Here is a 26,067-nt window from a genome sequence, read left to right as displayed (position 1 = left end):
CCAATAGCCCTGAGCCATTTTAAACTTGGTTGAAATCTAGGAAGATCTGGAGTCAAGTTCTTTTTTCTAGCAAACTATACTTCTATTATAAGACTATATCCCAGGGCCAGAGAGATAGCACAGAGGATAAAGCACTTGCCTTCCATATTCCCACTAGTTCCACCATCAGCACTGCAAAATTTCCCCAGAGCACCACCAAGGGTCACTCCTCAGCAAAGAGCCAGGAATAGCTCCTAAGCACTGCCAGGTGTGACCCCAAAGACCTTCCCCCATAAATAAAGGCCATAATTTTTTTCTTTTGGGCTACACCCAGCAGTGTTCAGGGGTTACTCCTGGCTCTGAGCTCAGAAATTGCTCCTGGCAGACTTGGCGACCATATGGGATGCTGGGAACTGAATCCACATCAGTCCTGAGTCCCATAGACCATAAATTAAACTTAAAAACCAACAAAAGTAAAAGTAGAATAAAAGCCTATAAATAAAGCCATCTAGGGGTTAGGGTAAAATATGGCTGAAATGTGGAGCACATGCAAATGTGGGAAGTCTTGATTTTTGACTTCAGTACCATCGGTGAGGGTGGCCCCCAGCCCCTGAAACTAAAATAACTACCAAAAATAAAAGTCTTCTAATCTCTTCATTTAAATAAAACCTTATTGGTAATTAGCATGTTTTCATCTTAACAATTTCTTGAAAAATGAATGAATTTGTAGGCCTACAGTTAAACCTCTTTATAGTCAGGTCAGAAAGATAGTACAGTGGTTAAGGTTCTTACCTTGCATACAGCTGACTAAGGTTCTATTTCTGGCATATGTTTCCCTGAGGATCACCAGGAGTGATCCCTAAACAAAGAGCCAAGAGTAAGCCTGAGCACCATGGGGTAGTGGTCAAAACCACAGAAACTAAAAAGCAAGAAAAGTTGAAAAATAACCATATAGGGCCGGAGCGACAGTATAGCGATAGGGCATTTGCCTTACATGTGGCTGACCCAGGATGGACCTGGGTTCGATCCCTGGTGTCCCTGATGTTCCCCTGAGCCAGGAGTAATTTCTGAGCACATAGCCAGGAGTAATCCCTCAGTGTCACCACATGTGGCCTCAAAATCCCCCCCACCCAAAAAAAAACCCAAATAAAAATAATCATATAAAGTATTGCTTCACTTTGATATTTTTCCATTTAGCATCACATAGGCACAAGTTCCATGTTAATTTCAAACTGTTAAACACAATTTTGTATGGTGCAGCTGATTAAATTTCTATATATGAATATATATGTAAAAGTTATTTAGTAATACCACATGATAAGTTCTCTATGATTCATTATTCTTAGTCTCTAATGCAGAAAACTTCTACTTCTGACTCCCAACAAAATAGATTCCTGACTTATTCATGAAAAAGTTCACTGTTTAACACATTTTTTGAGGTGTCCTCTTTTGAGCCAATTATCTGAGATGTACAGGAGAATAACATCTCTCCAAGAAACTGCCTTTACTTACAAAAGCTTAGGAAATTAATATGACACAGGCAGGAGGATAGGGATTTTAGCTACTTAAAAGTACTAGGTTGTGCACAAAGGGACCAAGTTGTCAGGGAGACCCACATCAAGAGCGAAATGACAGATTCATGTGAAATAGACTCAGGAGGGCAATCTAGGTCAGCCAATTCACGATGGGCCGAGACTTCTGGGGGGACTAAGTGTCATTGTCATTCGACAGATGGTTGGGATCTTGAATAAATGAGTTAATCTCAGCTCCATTTCTAGAAAACAGGTGTGTACATACCTAAAGGAAAGCAGCACAGTTGGCACTCATTAACATCTTTGCTGGTGGGCTCAGCAGAAAGATCAGGAGTTCAGCAACTGTGGAAGGAGCTGATTTGTTCTGGAAGGGACAGGAACACACTGATGAGCCCTGTGAAACCATCCATCTCTGGAACTCCATATCCTGGCACATGCTGAGAAGGGCATAGTGTACATGATTATGTCTGATTCCTCAAATCTTTTGGAAAGCCCAGAAAGGCAACAGTTGTGAGCAGCCCTATACCAACTGAAACGATATTTATATTGCTAGTTGCATTTCCAGTTTAACTCTGACCTCTTCCTGTCTCTGAAATTCTCTCTGTCTCTGATCAGATCTCTCTGGGGGAAGAGGTCATATCAGAGGTCCTCAGAATTATTCCTGACTCTGTGCTCAGTGGCCCATATGTGGTGCTGGGGATTGAATCAGGGTTGGCCAAGGCAGAGGCCTTATCCCCCATACTATCATCTTTCTTGTCCCTGTTCAAATCTTATTTGGTCCACTGTTAGATTACACCTTGTTTGACCCAAAACAAAGATCACCCCTGGTTTCTTGGTATCTGTTTGTTTACAACTTGGTTTTATAATCTCAAAATAGAGATTGTCTTATATGTAAACCAGGGCTTGACTGGCTCAAGATAGCTTGAGCTATCTGTCCTTACTCCCCCCACTTGGGGGTGGTCTCTGTACTCAATACAAATGACTGGTCTGGTAGGCAAATTGCTCTTGATATGAGGTAGAAGATTGCCAGAATATCTGTGCTTCACCCTCACCCTAATCTGGATTATTTCATGCAGAGACTCTGCTTTAGACTCGTTCACCTGTGATTGGAGATATGGAGCATGGGGTGATTTTACAGCACACTATATCCTTATCACCACTGGACATTATGTCTAGCTTTATTATTAAAATTGTTTTACAGTTTGTCATATCCTAAGTATCTACTTTTCCAGCACCTGGGAAAAAGTGGCCTTTAAAAATATATGTAGTCCTGGAAGGAGGATGAAGGCATGTGTTGAACTCAGGGCTTCTCACGTAAAAGGCATATGCTTTACTACTCAAGCTATCTCCCAAGCCCCAGAACTGAAGCTCCTTTTAGATTGGGAGAATACCCAAGAGCCTTCAGAACTATTATATTCTCTCATCTACCACATAGAAGCCTGAGATTCCCTCACAGGAGGTTGGCTTATCAAACCTATTCTCAAATTAGTTCACACTAAGTTCCATGTAACTTCCTAAGTATCACATTCCTTACTCCTTTCCACCCTTCATTTTCTGATTTTCCTATTTCATTCTTTCCTCTCCAAACAATTTGTTTTGCTTTCTTTATGCTACACAATACTTTACTGTTACTTGAACAAATTGCCATCTCCACCATGAACATCTCTTCTATTGTTTTGACAAATGACCCATTTTCTTTTTTTGTTTGTTTGTTTTTGGGTGCTCAAGGGTTACTCCTGGCTCTGTGCTCAGAAATCATTCCTGGCTGGAACCGTATGAGATGCCAGGATTTGAACCACTGTCCATCCTGGGTTGACTACGTACAAGGCAAATGCCCTACCACTGTTCTATCTCTTGGCCCCAACTAACTAGAAGAGGCCTTTTGGATAAATCATGAATAAAATATATAGAATGTTGTATTATAATATTTTGTTAGTTTTGTCTCTGATCATCAAATTGAACCTTCCATGACAAGATACTAATATTTCCCACCAATAGACTATAGTCTACTAAAATATTAGCAGATATAGGTATATATAGTATATAAATGTATAGGTTATGGATATCTGTATAGCAGATAATCTAAAATTATCTTTGGTATCTAAAATCAAAAAATTTTTCAATAATAAATACACATAAGTTAACACATAAATGAATTTTTTAAATTAGAGCTTAGCTATTAGATCTACTTGATCCAAGAACTCAATAATAGAAGAAAATGACATCAGATTAAATAATTGTATCTTCCCAAATTCATAAATTTAAAATCTAACTCCCAAGGTTATAGTAATCAGGGGATGGAAAGCCTGAGTTATTATTTCATGAGGGCTTCATACACTAATGGTGGTTATTTTTAAGAAAAGGCAAAACAGACCTATTGTCTACTATGCTATATGAAATGCAGAGAAAAGATAATCTATAAACCATAGAAAAGCATCTTCACTAGGCACCAAGCAGGCTGAGTTTCCCCACATCCCTAACTTTGAGAAATAAACTAACAGGTGTTGTTTATACAGTTCATCACTTCTAGCATTTTGATTATATCAATATGAACATGCTAAGAAATCCTGTATTTTGTTTTTTATGAATTATTTATTTATTTGGGGGAACTTTTCAGATGTGCTTGAGGCCTTAGGACCACTCCTGGAAATACTCAGCTCCACAGCCTGGGGGTCTGATGAGTTCTCAGTCCAGTGATGCAAATTATGCAGACAAGGCAGTGCTGGGGTCCATCATGGCTATTACTCACTAGTGTTAGGTGATTGAGGTGGGGCTGGCAGATTATTTTCCTCTCTTGCACTAGAAAAATAGTAATATCATCTATTTCTTAAGAATACATGATGGGGCCGGAGAGTTAGCATGGGGGTATGGCATTTGCCTTCATGCAGAAGGATAATGGTTCGAACCCCGTCATTCCATATGGTCCTCTGAGCCTGCAAGGAGTGATTTCTGAGCACTGCTGGGTGTGACCATTCCAAATAAAAGAACACTTGACATAACATATACATGCTGCTTGTCAAAGAATATTAGTTAGATAATGGCTTCTGTTATAAATAGTAGGAGACCAAAGAGGTGGCTCAAAGACAGACCTTGCATATGGGAGATCTTAAGGTTGATTACTAACACCACAAAACTAAACAAGCAAATAAACAAAAATAAAAAGAAACACCAAAGACAAGAGCAAAACAAAACAAAAAAACCCAGGGTCGGGGCGTGAGCTCCACAGGTTAGAGCACATGTTTAACATACATAAATCTTCAGCTGACTCAATCAGCTGTTGAATTCCCACAGCACAGCACAGCACAGCAGATAGGCTGGTTTTATTCCCCACTCTCCCAAGAGACTAAATGAAACTAAACTCACTTGAACCTCACTGAGCTAGTAAAATAGGGAGATAAGCAATCAATAATCTTTTCCGTCAACTCAAAAGCACATCACAAAGATTTCTTCAAGATTCTAGGAAGTGATTAATAAAAAGTAGAAACCTCTTTAAAAAAATCTTTTTTTCTGGGCCGGAGAGATAGCACAGCAGGTAGGGAGGGTCTTTACCTTGCACACAGTCAACATGGGTTTGATCCCCTGCATCCCATATGCTCTCCTGAGCCTACCAGAACTAACTTCTGAGAGCAGAGCCAGGAGTAACCCCTGAGCCCTGCTGGGTGTGGCAAACAAACAAACAACCCCCCCAATTTTTTCTTTTCAATGATGGGGATCAAACACAGGGTCTTATACATGTATGTCAAGCACTTTACCTCTGGTTACATCCTAGGCCCCAAACAGAAATCTTTTAAATTCAGTATTCCTTGCTACTCAGTTAAGATTTATTTACCTACTGCTGGACAAGTTCATGATGAAGAGCACATAAAGTTCATGATTAAGAGGCAGGGATCACACAGAAGTCACACCCTCATTCTCTCTTTCAATGAATCTGTCTACTGAAAAAGAAAGATGAAGATGATGTTGATCTCAATTTCTTAGGTTTCAAAAATGAACACCAGAGTTCCTGTTTGGTATGGTTGCTGGTGAATTTAAGCTGAGAGGCAGCAGGTTCAGTGGAATCAGAAAGGCACCGAAGGGGCCGGAGAGATAGCATGGAGGTAAGGCGTTTGCCTTGCATGCAGAAGGAAGGTGGTTCGAATCCGGCAACTCATATGGTCCCCTGAGCCTGCCAGGAGCGATTTCTGAGCACAGAGCCAGGAGTAACCTCTCAGTGCCACCGGATGTGATCCCTTCCCCCCAATAAAACCCCAAAACCCAAGAAAGACACAGAAGACTGAGGCCTCCAATTGTACTTGGATTAGTATTGTCTAATCCATGAAACCTTTCTTCAGTAAAGTTTACCATCACTAACCATGTATTGTCTAGAAAATGGAGACCCATTACACCAGACTAACTGGCTTTGCATATATATATCTATATATATATAGATATAGATATATATATATACATATATACACATATATATGTTTATATATTTTCTTTCTTTTTATTTTATTTTAGTATATCTTATTTACTCTTTCCTTTTAAAAAAGCATCCTTTCTCACTACCTGGGTCAGTTTTTGCACTGCAATCCATGGATTTGTTCTCAATGTATGCCAATCTGAGTGCATGAGTATATGTGTTTGCCATACCAATATCTGTCCAATGTCCTCTGTGACATATGTCTATTTCATGGTATTGATCCACATAAGTGCTCGTTACCATTTCACTTAGCTTTATAGACTCAAATACTATAATTTTTTTAGAAAGGCAATATACACAATCTAATTCAATCTAATACACAATTTAATTCTTCAGTATAGTCTACCCTCACCAACCATGTCTGGCCAAGAACATGGAAGACTTCTATATCAGACTTACTGTCTTTTTCTTATTTTATTTTATTTTTAATCATTCTGTCCCATTTCACTGGGGTCAGCTTTTTGACTGTAACCTATGGGTCAATCCTTAGTCTCTTATGATATATGCACATGAGATATATCATGCATCTATGCTTTATAAAGAAACAAGACAATTGGTACCAAGACAATACCAAGTGAGGACTAACCCTTAGCCTTAGATTATAAAACTGATATTATCAAGTAGTGGGGGAGGAAAGAGTATGGGAGAAACAGGAGTAACATGGAGCTAATAATGGGGCACTTTGACATCTTATTAAGGCACATTATAAGAAGCCCATGAAAATCAAAACATTATTGCAACTATTTTCCATAAACTTCCCTAAAGATCTTGTGGAGCTAAAGAGTGTACAGTAGATAGGTCATTTACCTTGGAAGCAAGCAACCCAGGTTTGATTCCCAGCACCCCCAAATTTTCCTGAGCCCATAAGAGTGATCCCTGAGTATGCAGCCAGGAGTAAACCTTGTGCACAGTCAATAAACCTGAGTATTGCGGGCATGGTCCCCAACCACCATCCTCTCCAATATGAAAACAAAAATTATCTTTAGAAAAAAATGATCACAGAGGTCTAGGATATGGGAGTGAGGATATGTAATTCAGGCACCTGCCATGAAAGCACCAGCGGTCTGACAGTGGCTGTAGAGGACCTGACCACCACCAGGCGTGCCCAGGTTTTAACTGGCATTGCAAATCTAGAGCATCACTCATTCTCAGACCTTAGCATTGAACTACCAGTCACATTGGTTAAGTATCAAAGACTGGCTGCCTGAGTACCTCTGACCCCCCAAATTCTTAAATGTTGGACTGAGGAGATATGGTAAAGGGCTTGGAGCCCATGTTGGGCATACAGAAATCCTGGGTTTGATCCCTAATGCCACATGGACCACCAACCACCATCTGCAAGTCCCTAGCCCCACACCAGACCAAGTGTTCCTGGAAGTGGAGACTGCTTGGAGTCTCATCAAATTTCCAAATATTGTATCAACTCTTCTTTTAAAAACATAAACATTATTTTTTAAAAATATTGACAGATGGGCCCGGAAAGATAGCACAGCGGTGTTTGCCTTGCAAGCAGCCGATCCAGGACCAAAGGTGGTTGGTTCGAATCCCGGTGTCCCATATGGTCCCCCGTGCCTGCCAGGAGCTATTCTGAGCAGACAGCCAGGAGTAACCCCTGAGCACCGCCGGGTGTAACCAAAAAAAAAAATATTGACAGATACAATTTCACTAATAAACAGGTAAGATAAGAAGTTTTAGATGAGACTCTATACAAACACATCCACATCCACAAACACAAACCCTTGCATGAAAATTTTGACAAGAAATAGTGTGCCGTATGACTCACCTGTAACAATAAAAGGGGTTTACAGAGGGAGCAAAGCTTTGAGACAATTTACCTGGATATACTGCCACAGATGATCGAGATTGGTTTGGTGTTGTGCAAGTATTGAATGGCTTTGGATGTTCCTATTAATATATTGATTCTAATGTGCCAAGAGAGCGGGGCCGTGTCACCCTGAAAAAGAAACAGTAGCTGGTTTGGTGGCACTTACTAAGTAAAAACAATGCGCATATTGAAGGATGACAAAAAGGAAACTGCTGTAGAGGTAGAGTATGGACAAATCAATACCTTGATCTACCTTCTTTTCATCTTTATTGAAGTACTATGATTTAAAAGACTTTATGATTTAAAATAACTAGTAACTAGTAAGACAACTATACCTGCTTCCTTCTACCAGATTCCAAAGGCCCTTTATCATTCAATCCTCTTTGACATTTGTTTCTCTTTCCCTGAGCACCTCTTTAAATTTCATAGAGATACAGAGCTCATTTTGTATCTGCTGCCCTTTTCCTTCCTTTATTTTTTGTTTTTGCTTTTGTTTTTGGGTCACACCCGGCAGCACTCAGGGGTTAGTTACTCTTCGCTCTATGCTCAGAAATCCCTCCTGGCAAGCTCAGGGACCATATGGGATGCTGGAATTCGAACCACTGACCTTCTGCATGCAAAGCAAATACTTTACCTCCATGCTATCTCTCTGTTCCCCTCCTTTCCTTCTGATTTACTTCATTCAACATTATACTCTCTGGTTCTGTCCATGATGGGGCAAATTGCATGATTTTTGTCCACAATCTATTTTAAAATTCAAGATGTGTTTGCCTCTACTCATGATGCTTTTTTCAGCCCTTTGATAGCCAATGGGAAAAAAAACCCAACCACTTTAGTATTGTCCTAACTGGAATGTAGAACTAGTAAGACAACTATACCTAAAAGAGAACTAAATGGTTTTAAATTATTACATATTAATGTGAATAAGTTAAAATATTATCATCGTACCTGAAATTTAACCTACTTGGAATTAATTTTTCAATTTACCTTTCAAAAATATCTTATGAAAAAGTCAATTTTTTGACCCACCCTTATTTTTTAAGGAGTCATTATTACTCTTCCTGTATATCCTTTGTGTCTTACGTGTATTAGGCTAAAGTTAAGTAAACAAATATGATGTGAGAAACAGATTCAGTCAATATAAACTCATTTTTTTTTGTTTTAGTTTTTGGGTCATACCCTGCAGCACTCAGGGTTTACTCCTGGCTCTATGCTCAGAAATCACTTCTGGCAGGCTTGGGGGACCATATGAGATGCCGGGATTCGAACCATCATCCTTCAGCATGAAGGCAAATGCCTTACCTCCATGTTATCTCTCCAGCCCCAATAAAAACTCTTTTTGTGTGTGTGTGGTTTTTGGGTCACACCTGCAGTGCTCAGGGGTTATTCCTGGCTCCACGCTCAGAAATTGCTCCTGGCAGGCACGGGGGATTTTATGGGACACCAGGATTCGAACCGATGACCTCCTGCATGAAAGGCAAATGCCTTACCTCCATGCTATCTCTCCGCCCCTTATATAAACTCATTTTTAAAAGAATCACCAAAGTGTAAGAATTCAACAAATTTCAGGGGGAAAATTTTGCCACACCTGGTCTTCCTGGCTCTAAACTCATGAGTGACCCTTGGACCTGTTTTAGAAACAAAACACCATGCAGGGGATCAAACTGGGGTCAGCAGAGCTGGCATAATAGAAAAGCAGACAGGGCGCTTGCATTACTTACACACAGCCAACCTGGGTTCAATTCCAAGCATCCCATTTGGTCCCCCTAAGTCTGCCAGGAGAGATTACTGAGTGAAGAGCCAGGACTTATGCCTGAGCAACTCAGACTGTGCAGCCCCCCAAAACAAACAAACAAACAAACAGGGGTCAGTGGGATGTAATGCAAGTTTATCCACTGAACTAGCTCTCCGTCTGGAATTTTTAGCAGGTCTGTTTGATTTTCATGTTGCACATAAACTCAGGTGCAACATTATGAAAGAAAAATATTAATTTATGAAAAAGTCCTCTAATAAAACTATTTACTTTCCTACTAAAACTATTAATGGGATAGCCCTTCCTGTGAACACCCATTGGCTTCACCGCTCTAAGCAAGCTCCCATGCAACTTTAGAAGACCTGAACCTCCCCCAGTATCCCATATGGTCCCCCAAGCCAGGAGTGATTTCTGAGCGCATAGCCAGGAGTAGCCACTGAGTGTCACCAAGTGTGGCCCAAAAAACAAAAACAAAAAGAATACCCGAACCTCAGGCAGAGGAATATATATGACTTACGACACACTGCAACCTGTCAGAAAGTGATCCGTTTCTCATATATGGATATACCAGACACAACTTCTCAGTCTCCATAAAATATGCAACGAATTCTAGTATGTTTGGATGATGAAACCTTGAAACAAAACATTTAAAAGTCTATCAGTAGCTCAATCATGAACAACTTTATCTGTAGAAAATAATTCCTGTATTATGAACAAACTTGTAATCAAGGTGTTTAAATAAAAATATAACTAAATAAAAATTCATCAGAAAGCTTGTTTCCACCAGAAATGAACAGCAGCACTGGTTAAAGAGAAATAAAGAGGGCCCAAAGAGATAGAACAGCGGTGCTTGCCTTGCAAGCATCCAATCCAGGACCAAAGGTGGTTGGTTCGAATCCCGGTGTCCCATATGGTCCCCCGTGCCTGCCAGGAGCTATTTCTGAGCAGACAGCCAGGAGTAACCCCTGAGCACCGCCGAGTGTGGCCCCAAAACAAAAAACATAAAAACAAAAACAAAGAGAAGTAAAGAGGTTTAGGACATAATTCTAATGCAACATAAAAATCTGCTGAAGGAGAATTTCTTTAACTACATAGATCTCCTTTCCATACTGTTCTGTAAAACACAGTCACTCTCTGAGTGTGATCATACAGATATAAATAAATTATCCAAAAGACAGAACATTTTCAAATTACAGGTTTCTTAAGATCTGAGGTGTTAGAAACATTATTATAAAGTGTTATTCAGTATTAACTTTTTCTCAACACAATACTCAATAGATTTTACTTATATTAAGGAAACCATGTGAATATATAAAATTATTCATCTCATTGTTTCATATATAAAGGTGTACATAAAGTCATCGAACTGAAAGTACAGATGTGGACACCTTTCATGTGTGAATCTACTGAACATCACTCAGCCAAGTACTAGATTGGACACCAATCAAACAGCTTAGAGACAGCCTGCATCTTCCTTAAAGCTGGTTTTGTTATAAAATCCACATGACTAGTCAAGTTTGCCAACTTATTCTTCTGGTTTCTGTTTTGGTTTGTTTTTTGATTTTGGGCCACACCCAGCTGTGCTCAGGCTCTACACCTGGCTGTCTGCTCAGAGATAGCTCCTGGCAGGCACGGGGGACCATATGGGATGCCGGGATTCAAACCAACCACTTTAGGTCCTGGATCGGCTGCTTGCAAGGCAAACGCTGCTGTGCTATCTCTCTGGCCCCCGCCAACTTATTCTTAAACCACAGAATTCTGTCAGTGTAGTGACTACTTTTTTCAGGTTCTGTTCCATAAAACTACATCTTAAACATATGTGTTATCAGGACTGAAGAGGTAATACCAGTGGGTGAGTTCTTGCCTTGCACATGGCTGACCCAGATTCAATTCCTACCACTCTGGTGGTCCCAGAGATCACCAGACGTGAGATCTGAGTGCAGATCCTGGAGTCAGTCTTAAGAACAGGTGACTATAGCCCCCCAAACAAATAAAAATGTATGTGATGCATTTTAAGGGTCCAATAAAACATAAAATATATACTTATTATGAGTAAAGCTAAATCCAGCAAATACTTATAGAATACCTACTATATCCTTCCTATGCATGCTTAGGAATATTAAATCAAAACAAAGTATTTATGTTAAATACATTTCCATTTATAAAAGCCTATCCATTAGATCAGCATCAAATCTATTCTATTCTGATTCTTTTTGTTTATTTGTTTTTGTTTGGGGGTCTATACCTGGCATTTCTGGGGATTACTCCACTCCTTGGCTCTGCACTTAGGGATCACTCCTGGCACTGCATGAAGGACCATATGGGATGCTGAGGATGTAACCTAGTTCTGCCATGTGCATGGCCAAGTGCCCTAACCATTGTACTATAGCTCTAGCCCCCAACTTCTGATTCTTTTTATTCTTTTTTGTGTGTGAAAGAAGTATGTGCATTAGTATACATACACATAAAAACACATGGGAGACTTACTTTTTACTTAAATTTTTATCACCATTTGCTGATTATTGGGAAAGAAAATTTTATTTTTAAATATGTCAAAGCTTCTGGGAAACCAGATGTCTGCAACTATAATTATTCAGATTGCATCCATAAAAGCAATGGAATGAAAATAAAATGAGCTAGTATATTGGATTGCTTAAACAGCTGATCTATACTACTAGTTGGTTTATTCTATGAAACTTAAAATATTTCTAAGAGATAGAAATTTCCTAAAAGCACTGAAGAGCATGCTTCAGAGAGTCACAAGCAAACCCTGGTGCTTTCTTGCTCGAAGAGGAGAAATGACAATTTGTTTATTTAAATGATTATTTTTCTACCTGGTGATCAAGTAGAACAAACAGACACAACAGAATTCAGCAAGATGGAAACATAACAATGCCATGAAGAAAAATTTCTGGCTTTTAGTTTATGGACACTTATTTGAAGGTTAACATCTTACTGAGTGAAAAATAAGGTGGGCTCTTAAACTCAACAAAAATTTAGGTGTCTATAAATCCTGCAATAGGAAAAGCTGATTTTATTCATGAGTAAAGATCTGAGAAGACCTGAGAAGGTCGGAGTCGATGAAGATTTAAGAAATTAGATTGATCTGATAACAGTCTCAACTTCAGTTTTTTATCTGAAAAATGAAAATAATAGTAGTACTTTCCTCATGAAATTGTTATGAAGATTGAAAAATTAGGAGCCAAGAGATATAGTACAGGCATTTGCCTGTCATGCAGTCAGCCCTGAATATGGTACCATGTGTACCACTAGGAGAAACCTGGAAATAGTAGAGGGGTTAGGATGCAGTGAATGTGTACGTATGAGAAAGGGTAATGCTAAGATGGTCCTGGTAGTCTGAGGCACTATATGGCTTGAACAACACTGTGTCCTCTGGCCTTAGGTCTGATTATATGGCCTGGGTGTCCCCCAGACTCTTGAGTACTGCTTGAGAGGCATCAACCAGATAAAATAAAATAATGTAAAAATTGTAACTGAGCATGGGAAATGGTATATTTCATGGGAAACAAAAACATATCTCTTAAGGGATCAGAACAAGAACAAATGGGTAAGGCATTTGCCTTGCATGCATCCAACCAGGGACCAACCTGGATTCAATCCCTGAAATCCCACATGGTCTCCCAAACCTGCTAAGAGCGATTTCTGAGTGCAGAACAAAAGCAGAATAACCCCTGAGCATTGCCAGGTGTGGCCCAACCCCCCCCAAATATATATCTCAATATGTGAAAAGATTTATTCATAAAGAAAAATGAAACAAGCCACAGAAGAAACAAACCACTTATATCAAGCAGGCTTGTAAAAAATGCCATGTGGGATGGGAGAGAGAGTTCACTGGGCTAGAGAACAGGTTTTGTGCATGCAAAAACCTGGGTTCAATCTCAGCACCACTTGGTACCCAGACCACTACAGGAGCAACCTCCAAGAACTGAGAATAGTCCCTGATCACTATTGGGTGGGACCGTAAACCAGAGAATAATAATAAACACTAAATTGAATAGAATACCAAAACCAGGCACTCAGATAGGACCAGTATTTGTGTTATAGAGGGGATTTGATACTGGATATTTTCTAATTCTTGGAGAAGCATTGAGTATATGATGCACGTAACAATTTGACCCTAAAATTTTATTTGTTGGAATTTACCTTAAATATATTCGAACAGGTATAGAATAGCAATTTTCCCTTCCTTTCTTCATTCCTTCCTTCCTTCACCTTAAATATATTCAAAAAAGTATAAAATAACAAATTTTCCTTCCTTCCTTCCTTCCCTTCCTTCCTTCCTTCCTTCCTTCCTTCCTTCCTTCCTTCCTTCCTTCCTTCCTTCCTTCCTTCCTTCCTTCCTTCCTTCCTTCCTTCCTTCCTTCTTTCCTTCCTTCCTCCCTCCCTTCCTTCCTTCCTTCCTTCCTTCCCTCCCTCTCTCCCTCCCTCCCTCCCTCCCTACATTTTTTGGACTATACCCAGTTATGTTCAGGGCTTATTATTGGCTCTACACACAGAGATCACTCCTACTGGAACTTCGGGGATCATATGAGAAGATGGGAAACAAACAGGGGTCAGCAGCATGCAAAATAAGCACTCTACTTTCTGTAATATTGCTCCAGCTCCACATACACACAACTTTCCTTGTGGCAATTTGTTTTGTTTACTTACTTTTGCTTGTAACTATTAGAAAAAATATAAATCTAGCAATAAGAAATAATTAAGCCCTCTATTCCCCTGCCACCACCTCAATTCACAAATTGGCTTAGAAAACATCTGGTTTAGCATACAATGGATTACTAGACTATGCAAAATAAACAATGTGTTTATGCTGCCTCATGCAAAAAAAGGGAAATATGAAGACAAAATACATACATACTTATAGATAAAATATCTCTGAAACAATATACAAGAGACTATTGCCTCTGGGCTAATCAGCTGGGTGGCTGGATGATTATAGTGAAAGGAAATCTTTTTTAGGTTTCCCCTTCTGCACTTTTGGAATTTTGAAATGTTGGAATTTATTCATAAGCAAATAAATGAAGCATGTCTATAAAAGACTCTTACAATTTGGTTTTTTAATTTTTTCACTAAATGATATGCATTCTGTTTTAGAAGGAGCTCTGATGTTTCAATTTCTGGTCCTTGATGTCAAAGGAAAAAGACATAGTACAATGTCTCCCCAGCCTCCTCCTCTCATGCCCAATTTCACTTACTGGTTTAGGAAACATTTGAAAATAGCACTTCCTATTTGCAAAGGGTAGTGAGTAAACTCGACAGGGTTAGAGGGCTTCGATGAAGCAGACTGCACAGCTGCAGATATGAATATATATGAACATGAATTCATCTTAGTTTGTCTCAAAGGACTCCCTGGCTCATGAAACATTTCCCAGAAAATAATCTGCACATCAAAAGCACTCGATTTCTTTGTCTGAAAGTTTCTTTTGAGGGAGGGTGATCTTGATGAAATAATTTCTTGATCGAATGTCTCAAAGGAACGGAAAAATGATAGAACATATACAATTCTACAGATCTATGAATTATTCTACATTCAGTATGCTAGTCACACATGATTTAACCCACTTCCTTGTGACAGCTTTTCATTAAAATACGTTAGTGAATTACATAGATGGTTTATTTTAAAGTTCATTCTAAGGACTATACAAAAGTAGATGTCAAAATATACCTAGTGTTCTAATATTGAAACCACATTTATTAAGTGTGAATTATGCCAAGCAGTAGGAACAAAAGATGAACAAAGATGGAAAAAAGATGGGCAAAAAGAGATAAGTTCCAAAAAAATATATACTCACAATAGTAAAACTTCAATCTCAGATAAGAACCTCTTCCATTGTGTCTTACAGTGCATTTTATTCTCCTAAACATCACATAAAATAAAAGGAAATAAGTAAAGGATCTCAACTTCTGTAGTTATTAACCCAGGGTCTCTATTTATCCTAAAGTCATATTAAACTTTTTGTGTAAAATTATATAAACAGCATTCTAGGGAAAGGATTCTTAGGTTTCATATGATTTTCAAAACTCCATTAACCTCCATGTAGATTTAGAACAACTGCTTCTCAAATGGAAAGTTTTTCATGTTCTGTATAATGTTACCATATTTTATATTAAAACTTTCACCATATTTTGTATTCATGTAAAAACTATATTGTAAAGTAAAAAGAATACAATTACAAAAACTCTCCATTAAGAAAGCAGAGCATCCAGTTTTAGTTGGCCTCCAAGGACTCTGGCTTATGAAAGAATTCCTAGAAAATAACAGGCACATCAAAAGCACTTGAGTTCTTTGTCTAAAAGTTTAATTTGGCATATGTGACTTGCACAATATGCACATGTTAACCTATCAAACTTTGTACAAATTTTGAAAACCTGAAATTACTAAACAAATTAAAGTAAGGTTTCTTGTTTCAAAGAAGGTTCAGAAAATTTAGTCCACTGCCTGGCACTTGAATTTATGGCATATATATATATATATATATATATATATATATATATATATATATATATATATATATATATATATATATATATATATATATGGATTCAACAGAGCCCCTACTCTACCTCTGCCTTTACACACCTATGTTATTGCATGTCTGAATCTTGAATTTCTAACTTCTCAATAAAATATAAATTGAGGGGTTGGAGTGATAGCACAGCGGCAGGGCATTTGCCTTGCATGCAGCTGACTCGGGATGAATCTGGGTTTGATCCCTGGCTTCTTATATGGTCCCTGAAGGCTGCCAAGAGTGATTTCTGAGTGCAGAGCCAGGAGTGATCTCTGAGCACCGCCAAGTGTGGTTCAAAAACAAACAAAAGAATAAAAAACAAATAAAGCCCTAAAATATGAATTGAGTACGATCTTAGAGCCCATAAGCTATAAGTAGTTATTGTTTGAGAATTGCTAGAAAGGGCAGAGTTTTTAGAATAAAAAGAGAGAAAGCAACAGAAATTCTGGAAGAAGCTATCTTCCAAGTTGATCTAGTGAATTTTATTTCAGGACCATGGTTATTATGTAGTGCTTGTCTTTATTGCTGTAGTGCTCATTGGATTTTTTGATATTTCTTTTTGTATTGTTGTGGTGTTTCTCTTCCTTTTTCCCTTTCTTCTCTCAAACTGATGTTGAGAGCCTCTAAGAACTCCGCCCATTTTTTGGCTTATTTGATTTTTATCCCATTTTATTGCTTTTCTTTTCTTCAAACAGAACCACATAACTTGAACCATCTAGTTCCGCCTCTCAAATTGAGGGGGAAATAATGGAGGGTACCAAGACCAAACAGTTGTATGATCACTATGTAGTAACAAAAATGATTGGATTTAAACACCAAAACCAAAGCCAACTACAAAGAATTGAGATCCAATCTACAACAAGCTAGACACAGAGGGGACCACTTATACTAGCAACCCAGGGGGCAAGGGAGGGGGATATGGGATGCAAGCTGGGAACGGGGGTGGAGGAAGGACAACTTTGGTGGTGGGAATTCCCCTGATTCAATGTTAATATGTACCTAAAATATTACTGTGAAAGATATGTAAACCACTTTGGTCAAAATAAAAATTATTATTATAAAAAATAATGAACTAGGCTAACAAGTTATTTTAATGTACAATTTTATCAAAATATATAAACTCTGGGGTCAGAGCGATAGTACATCAAGTAGGTACTTGCCTTGCACAAGGCCAATGCAGGTCTAATCCCTGGCATCCCATATAGTTCCTCAAACTCACCAGGAGTAATTTCTGAGTGCAGAGCCAGGAGTAACCCCTGACTGAGCATCACTAGGTATAACCCAGAAACCAAATAAATAAATAAATAAATAAATAAATAAATAAATAAATAAATAAATAAATAATAAACTGTAAATTTAGAAGCTCAATATTTCTACTTTCTGGAAACCAGGTAGATCAGTTCTCAGGCTTATATCTAATACTTTTTAATTGATATTTTTAAACACAGCTTAACTATGTTACTGAGGCCACAGTTTTCTTAATCTGTAAAATGGGGGGGGGTAGCTTTGGCGTTCCTGCTAACTTAGCAATTCTACTGCTCAAAGTGTGGTCTGCGAAGAAGGAATATCAGCTTCATTGGGTGCTGGTGAGAAATGCTGAATCTCAGATTCCTATCTAGTGATGATGAACAATAATCAGCATTTGTGAGATCTCCAAGTGATTCAGATGCAATCATCTAACACACTGAGTAAATTTACCCAGCTCAGTAGTCTCATTAAGAAAGACTATTGAAATTAATATGCTAATGTTACAAAACCACATGCTTTATAAAACACAATCTCTGGTTAAATAAAGCTTCATTATATTTTCTAAACTTTCCTATAGGACTGTGTGTGTGTGTGTGTGTGTGTGTGTGTGATGGTCTTTAAGTTCTATACATTAACTTCCATCTTTTTTCCTAAAAGTACTGATTTGCATATGTGCTTCATTCAATTTATCCAACAAATATTTTTATGAGAAACTAATCTGGGATGGCCCTGTAAGAAGGTACTGGAATACAAAGATAAATAAGAGCTTGTTAAAGAAAACCATCCAGTCTATTGGGAGTGGTGGGTGAAAAAAATCGACACTGAGGTAATGCCTGTGATACTGTGGCTTCACATATGTCACCAAAATCATACCGAATGGGTTAAAGACACTCATGAAGACAAGCACACTTTTGAGGGCAGAAAGGAGAATGGATTGAGGAACAATGACAGTACATTCTGAAGCCAAATTCAGAGAAAGGAAACTCCCCAAAGGGAATAAAAGTTGGAGATAAAAGTGTAAAGTTGGCAGATGAAAACTTTGAAGATGCCCAACCACAAAGAAAGTACAAATGGGGTACACATTTCTAAAGAATGGTCTTCAGTTAGTCCACCTCTAGAGGACCTGATATTATTTGGAGGCTACTTATGTTAAATATTTTTGGCCAACATATTTTTTTATCAAATCATTAATTTTAGAAATGTTTTTTTAATCAAATCATTCACTTCTTAGGTGTCTTCATTTGACTCCATTGCTTTTATTTAAAATCCATTCCTACATTGTAACATACCCATGGGGGACGGATTGAACATAGGTTCATAGGAGAGGGCAAATGGGCAAGAAGAAGGAAATTAATAACTTTTAATGTCCTAAATCTAAACAAAGTAGGAATAGCCTCAGGCTTCTCTTTCTCTTCTATGCCCCCCCAATCCTATCAGACAGTTCATATTTGGCCCATTTCACATTCTCTATTAGAATGTATCCTTATCACTCCAATTGCCTTTTCCCTGGTCTGCAGGATTTAGTCTCAGTACTGGCTATGTTCTTGAACCACCTGTGTGAAAATACATTTAGGAATTTAGTTCTACTGCTACTACACTAACCCAACCAGGACTAAGAGGGGTATTCTTTAAAGTACTCCCTAGGTAAGTCTAATATTTGGGCTGAAAACATTGCTTTAAGCTCTATCCTTCAGTCTGTTTACACAAATATCTCCCTATGAGATTTTCCTATCTCTGCTCTAGCTCTTTCCATCAAATGCCCCTTCCAAGTTCTAGCCAATTGACTAACCTATTATGAAATATATAATTTCATTTCTTTTCTCTTTCGGTTTTAGTTCACACCTGAAAGTTTTCTGGTCTATTTCTACTTGTACATTATCCTGATAGTGGTCCTGTGGTGCCAGAGATAGAACTTGGGCCTCCTGTGCGCCCTTGACCCATTAAATTATCTATCCAGCTTGACGGTTATTTTTAAAAATAAAAATCTAATTATTTCATTCTTCTACTTAAAATTCATCTCCAGAGCCAGACAAAGAGTATAGGAATTAAGGTACTTGCTTTGTGCACAGCCAACCCTGGTTCACTCTCCAGCACCACATATGGTCCCCAAGCATTGTCAGGAGTGAGATCCCTGATCACAGAGCCACGAGTGAGCCCTAACTTCTGCTGGGTGTGTCCCTTTTCCCCTCAAAAATTTCACATAATTACCCTATATTTTTAGTATCATTTTCTACCACTGCTTTCCCTACCTTTGACACCTGGCTCTATTCTTCATGAGTTTTATGCTGACACTTTTAAATTTTGCCTTTACTATTTCTTCCACCAAGAAAGTACTTGCTCTCTTTTATTGTACCGCCTGCCAAGATTCTACTCATCCTTGAAAATCATCTGAAAGGTCACTTCATCTAGTCTATGTCACCATATATTTACTTCAAAAACAGGTAATGAGGGATTACTCTGTTACTCTCCTGGGTGCTGCATGTACCCCCATCTCTATCTTTCTTGTGCCCTCGTAATCACTGGGAAAATTTGTGCTAATGTATTACCCATTCTTCAGGTTTTTTCTCACCCCTTTTCCTCTTCCTATCCTTCCTTCCAGCTTCTTTCCTTTTTTCCGTCCTTTCTTTCTAGTCAGTCCTTTTTCCTTCTTTACCCTTCCTTCCTCCCTCCTTCCATCTGTGCCAAGGATCAAACTCAGAATTTCATACATGCAAGGCAAGTGCTCTACTGCTGTACTACAGTCCCTGCCTTAGTCTTTTTTGGGGAGGGTGTTTGGGTCACACCCGGCAATGCTCAAGGGTTACTCCTGGCTCTATGCTCAGAAATAGCCCTTGGCAGGCACAGGAGACCATATGGGATGCCAGGATTCAAATCACCGTCCTTCAGCATGAAAGGCAAACGCCTTACTTCATGCTATCTCTCCGGCCCCTGCCCTAGTCTTTTCTTTAGCTGCATATCTCACCCATAAATCTAGTGGTTTCTTGAAGATGGAACTAGGGTTATTCATCTTTGCAAGCTCAGTGTGCAGCCCAAAGAAGCTGAGTAAATATTAAAATAACTGTTTAATAGTGAAGAATATGGAAAGTGGCTTGTACATGTGTGTGTTTATGTGTGCATTTCCACCTATGGGTGCATGTGCATATCCATCTCTCACTGACTCCTACATTTACATCCTCTGCATCCCTTCTATTTTTTGGTTGCAGTCACTCAGCTATCCTCCAACACTTGGAGTGTTTCTCCTAGTGAATTTGCTTCTTTCCCACACTCCTGACCTGTTAGAGAAGACACATTTAAAGTTTAGCCTGTGACATTGCCTGGAAAGAATACTGCCAACCCCCCCCCCCAAAAAAAAATCACAGAAACTAGAGCAGATTGACACATCTGACCCTCTTTTAAAAAGTCCCAAAGGTCCTATGAGGTTTTTCAGAAAAGTTTCTTATTCAACACATCTGGGAGAGGAAGGATTCAACTTCCACATTCCTGCAAGTTCATTTCTCTAGTCACTTGAGGCCATATCTTATTTCCACTTATAAAATTCTAGTTTCAAATACACCTCCTTTTAATATTGATGGAAATGACATTTAAACATGAAATATAAACAAAGAAGTGAGTGATATCTTGTGACAGTAATTCTTTCCATACCTGTTTAAATAATTTAACAGCATAGGTTCGGTTTTGGACCTCTACTCTGAATACCTTGAAAATCTCCCCTTCTCCAATTAGGAAGTCTTTGTGGAAATTTTTGGTTCCATCTATGATATTTTGAAAATTTATGGAGGATTTAAATAATATGCCTAAAGAAGGAGCACAGGAAAAAATATGTTAACCTTTCTAGTTTTGAGAATCTATGCCCTCTGGCTAGAGATATAGTACCATGGTCAGGTGTTTGACTTGCAAGCAAGTGACCTTGATTCAATATCTAGCACCCCTTAGAGTCCCCTGAGCACTGCCAGAAGTCACTCCTGACCACAGAGGGAGGAATAGTCCCTGAGTGGTTCAAACACTCCCCTCCCCAAAACAAACAAGACAAAATTAATTTATATCCTGATTGTGAAGAACCAGAACTTCAATATAAAAAATCACTTTTAAGGGGCCAGAGAGATAGCACAGCGGTAGGGTATTTGCCTTGCATGCTGCCGACCCGAGATGAACCCGGGTTCGATCTCCATCATTTCACATGATCCTCTAAGCCTGCCAGGAGCGATTTCTGAGTGCAGAGCCAGGAGTAAACCCTGAGCATAGCTAGGTGTGGCTCAAAACCAAAAAAAAGAAGAAAGAAAAAGAAAAATCACTTTTAAATTCAATAGGAAGTCAGTAGAACAAAGCACAATAGCCAGAACTGAAGTTCTCAAGTAGTCTCTGCATCAAGTATGACAAATAAATATTTTCATGAACAAAATCTTCTAAATACTTTATTTCCTCAGAGTTGATGAGTAAGTTAACTTCAGTTTCTTAAGACTTTTTTTTTAAAGGGGCTAAAGAGGGGGCCCTGAGGCTACAGCAGGTAGGGCGTTTGCTTGCATGAGGCCTACCATGTTGCATCTTCAGCATTTCATAATGTCTCCTGAGCCTTCCAGGAGTGATTTTCTTTCTTTTCTTTTTTCTTCTTCTTTTTTGCAGTTTATTTATCTATTGGTTGATTGATTGGTTTTTGGGCCACACCCAGTGATGTTCAGGGGTTATTCCTGGCTCAGAAATCGCTCCTGGCAGATTCAGGGAACTTTATGGAATGCCAGGAAACCAACCCAGGTCTGTCCCTGGTTGGCCGCATGCAAGGCAAAATGCCCTACTGCTGTGCCATCTTTCCGGCCCCCAGGAGTGATTTTTCTGAGGATAGAGCCAGGAGTAATTCTTGAGTGTCACTGGGCATGGCCCAAAAAACAAAAACGGGGGTGGGGGGCACTAAAGAGATAGTACAGGGGTGGAACATTTGCCTTGCACACCCCTGCACTCCATGTGCTTTTCCTGAGATCACCGGAGTAATCCCTGAGTGCAGAGATAGGAGTAACCCAAAGCATCAGGTATGGCCCTAAAACAAACACAAAGTTCTCTAGAGATTGGAGGGAACCTTTAAATGGTAATACAATAGAGAGTCAAAGAAAAACTCAGTAATGTTTTTAAGATTCCAATTCACTTTTATCTCCATATTTATTGTTTGAATTTAGATGTTTTGCTAAGCCTTAAAGGATCAAAATCTTTTTTAACTTCTCCCATTCTTATTGAACCAAAGAAACATCAGATCTGATGGCAAAGATCAAGTAAGGCTGTCTTAAATGACGCCAAGTAAAATTAAATTATTCTTCTAGTTAATAAAGTAGCAAAGGAGATGTGGAAAATAACTTAACCTTCTTTAGTACAGCCTGACAGTCACCACTGAGGAGCCCTGCAGGTACTGTGAGGATTTCTAAAACTATATAAAAACTAACATATGCATGCCCACAGAGCAAACTCACTAACAGAAAATAAGAAATCTCTGTTAATTAGTCTGTCATTATGTTCTTCACTGTCCAATAGATTTTTTTTTGTCCAATAGACTTTTAATAGAATAATGACATCTTGTCCATCGACTTTGTCAAAAATTTCAAGTGTGGGCTGGAGCAATAGAACAGTGGGTAGGGTGTTTGCCTTGTGCACAGATGACCCAAATTAGATCCCTGGCATCCTATAGGCCCCCATGCTAAGAGTAATTTCTGAGCACAGAGCCAGTAGTAATCCCTGAGCACAGCTGGGTTTGGTCCAAAATTAATAATAAGAAGAAAATAAGAATAACTAATATTTTTATTTATTTATTTATTTTTGGTTTGGGGGTCACACCCAGCAGCACTCAGGGATTACTCTTGACTCTGTGCTCAGAAATTGCCCCTGGCAAGCTCAGGGACCATATGGAATGCCGGGAGTTGAACCAACATCCATCCTGGGTCTGCTGCATGCAAGGCAAATGCCCTACCACTGTGCTATCATTCCAGACCCATAATATTTATGTTTTAATTTCAAATTTATATGAGATGTATCCTGCTTTAATATATGAACTCATAGTTATATTTTAAAAATATTGCTTCTATCATATTCACTAAAAGGAACACATGATCTAAAGAAGAGTTGTTTTGATTTTACCTTTTTCATTATGTTCAGGAACAAGAACATTATCCACTGTGACACTGGTTGTTTTCTAAGGGAAGAAATACATAGTAAAGTAATACCACTTTATAAGTCAAGAAAGAACAGAGCCTTAATAGAAATCCCAATTTTCCTCTAGGATTAACTAGTGCAATGAATAAAATCTAATCTAGAAAAAGGTATTATAAAGTAAAGTTGTTTCATTCAATAGCATTCACTGTCATGTATATTTATCATTTTCATGAAAATGTGGTTTTCCAACTGTAAAAACCAAAATATATGGGGCTGGAGCAGTGGCACAAGTGGTAAGGCATCTCCCTTGTCCGCACTAGCCTAGAATGGGCCACAGTTCAATCCCCGGTGTCCCATATAATCCCCCAAACCAGGAGCGATTTCTGAGTGTATAGCCAGGAGTATCTCCTGAGCATCACTAGGTGTGGCCCAAAAACCAAAAAACAAACAAACAAACAAAAAAAAAAAACAAAAATTAGAGTATCAATATCATTGTCAATTAGTCAATTTTAAATTACTTTTAGTTCTATAAAAAATTATCATTTTTAATTCACTAAAATAAAAAACTAACAGTCACATGAAAATACCAACTGGAACTAGAAAATCAAAAACGGGGTAAAGGAGGGGCCGGCGTGGTGGCACTAGAGGTAAGATGTCTGCCTTGCCTAGGACGGACCGCGGTTCGATCCCCCAGCATCTCGTATGGTCCCCCAAGCCAGGAGCGACTTCTGAGCGCAAAGCCAGGAGTAACCCCTGAGAGTTACTGGGTGTGGCCAAAATCCAAAAAAAAAAAAAAATGGGGTAAAGGAAATGTATAACTCATGGTGCTCATTTTTGACAGATCAATGAGTGGAAGGCTGTTAAGTAGTGAAATATTTATAAATTTTTAATTTCATGAGTTATCAATCAAATAAAGAATGAGTGTGCTAAGGGTTTTTACTTTTGAAAAAGTACCCACACATCTAGCACTAACTATATATAAAACAACATTCTTTATGCTCAATTATAAATACAGCAGATTTCAAGAATCATTGTATGAACTCACTCTACCTTGGAAGGCGGGTGTTGAAATCGATCTTCTTGAAGTCTTTGCTTTGAAGGATTCAAAACTGCTCCTGAGAGAAATAAAGAAACTTAAATACAAATAAAAAAATTTATTGAGCTGAAAAGATAGTACAGAGGTTAAGGCACTTGCCTTGCAAGATGATGACCAACACTATAAATATTCACCTGAGTTCCACAAGCACTGATAGCTAACTAGTCAGGAATAAGCTCTGATCACCATTGATTGCAGTCCCAAAATAAAACAAATAAATAATGTTTCCTAATAATTAAGCTATTATCTTTTTATTAAACTGTAAAAATAAAGAACTTACCAGCAAAGTTTATATTATAAAAATAAAATTTTCTCACTTAAAACAGGAATAGTTACCTTGAATTTTTATATATGATCTAAAGCACTAGGGCCAGAGAGATAGTTCAGAGAGTAGGGCTCTTGCTGACTCAAGTCCAATCCCCAGAACCACATATTGGACTCTGCATATGGAACCCAAGCACTGTCAGAAGTGATCTTTGAGAATAAAGCCAGGAATAAGCACACTGAGTGTGGTCCAAAATACATAAATAAAAAGTTAAAATATGATATCAAAAAATAGAAGAAAAGGGCCCGGAGAGATAGCACAGCGGCGTTTGCCTTGCAAGCAGCCGATCCAGGACCAAAGGTGGTTGGTTCGAATCCCGGTGTCCCATATGGTCCCCCGTGCCTGCCAGGAGCTATTTCTGAGCAGACAGCCAGGAGTAACCCCTGAGCACCGCTGGGTGTGGCCCAAAAACCAAAAAAAAAAAAAAAAAAAAAAAATAGAAGAAAAATGAAGCAACATTATTAACAACTGTGTGTGCTTATTTATTTTGCAGTGCCAGGAATTGATACCTAATACTTTATTATATTTATATATAATTTATATTATATTTATTATATTTGGTAAAAACTCTACTACTGAGTTACATCCCTGTTTTCTTGCACACATGTAAAGTTTTATATTGATGGATTATAGGTCTCTGGGTTCATATGGAAGTAGAGGTAATTCTGTATGTGTTGTGTATAGGTATCTATGTACATGGTCAACCAAGAACACCCACCCCCTCTCCCCAACTGTAAAATACTACTTTTATTTTCTGTATTTTAAATTTTAATTTATGGGGCCAGAGAGTAGCATGGAGGTAAGTCATTTGCCTTTCATGCAGAAGGACAGTGGTTCAAATCCCGGCATCCCATATGGTCCCCCATGGCTGCCAGGGGTGATTTTCTGAGCATGGAGCCAGGAGTTACCCCTGAGCACTGCAGGGTGTGACCCAAAAACCAACCCCCCCCAATTTTTTAATTTACTTTATTGAAAGAGCATGTATCTCATCGTTATCAGGTAAGTGGGAGTGAAATTATTTTTTTAAAAAAGAAGGAAAGCAAAAATGAAAAAAGAGAACATAGCAACAATTTGTGAAAATTATTATACATTGTAATTAGATCTTTAATTCATTATAAAAAGGTTGAGTAAGCTCTTGTTAGCTGACCATTCTCTTTATTTCTTTGTGAACACTAGGTGGCTTCAGAT

At 38.5% G+C, this 26,067-nt stretch overlaps 1 protein-coding gene across 1 annotated transcript in view; it reads right to left on the bottom strand.

Annotated features, from left to right (window-relative positions):
• Positions 1-26,067, bottom strand: part of IRAK3 (interleukin 1 receptor associated kinase 3) — a 75,813-nt gene that overhangs the window by 14,517 nt on the left and 35,229 nt on the right. The window contains exons 3-8 of the mRNA XM_049782791.1: positions 24,509-24,573; positions 23,444-23,498; positions 20,972-21,123; positions 15,365-15,429; positions 10,069-10,183; positions 7,809-7,927 (exon numbers count right to left, since the gene is read on the bottom strand). Coding sequence (XP_049638748.1) covers positions 7,809-7,927; positions 10,069-10,183; positions 15,365-15,429; positions 20,972-21,123; positions 23,444-23,498; positions 24,509-24,573 — 571 coding nt within the window. The remainder of the gene's footprint in view (positions 1-7,808; positions 7,928-10,068; positions 10,184-15,364; positions 15,430-20,971; positions 21,124-23,443; positions 23,499-24,508; positions 24,574-26,067) is intronic.

The sequence above is a fragment of the Suncus etruscus genome, chromosome 11 (assembly GCF_024139225.1).
Source record: "Suncus etruscus isolate mSunEtr1 chromosome 11, mSunEtr1.pri.cur, whole genome shotgun sequence".
Taxonomy (NCBI): Eukaryota; Metazoa; Chordata; class Mammalia; order Eulipotyphla; family Soricidae; genus Suncus; species Suncus etruscus.
The sequence above is the reverse complement of the archived record's forward strand: the minus strand, read 5'-3'. Positions and strand labels throughout refer to the sequence as shown.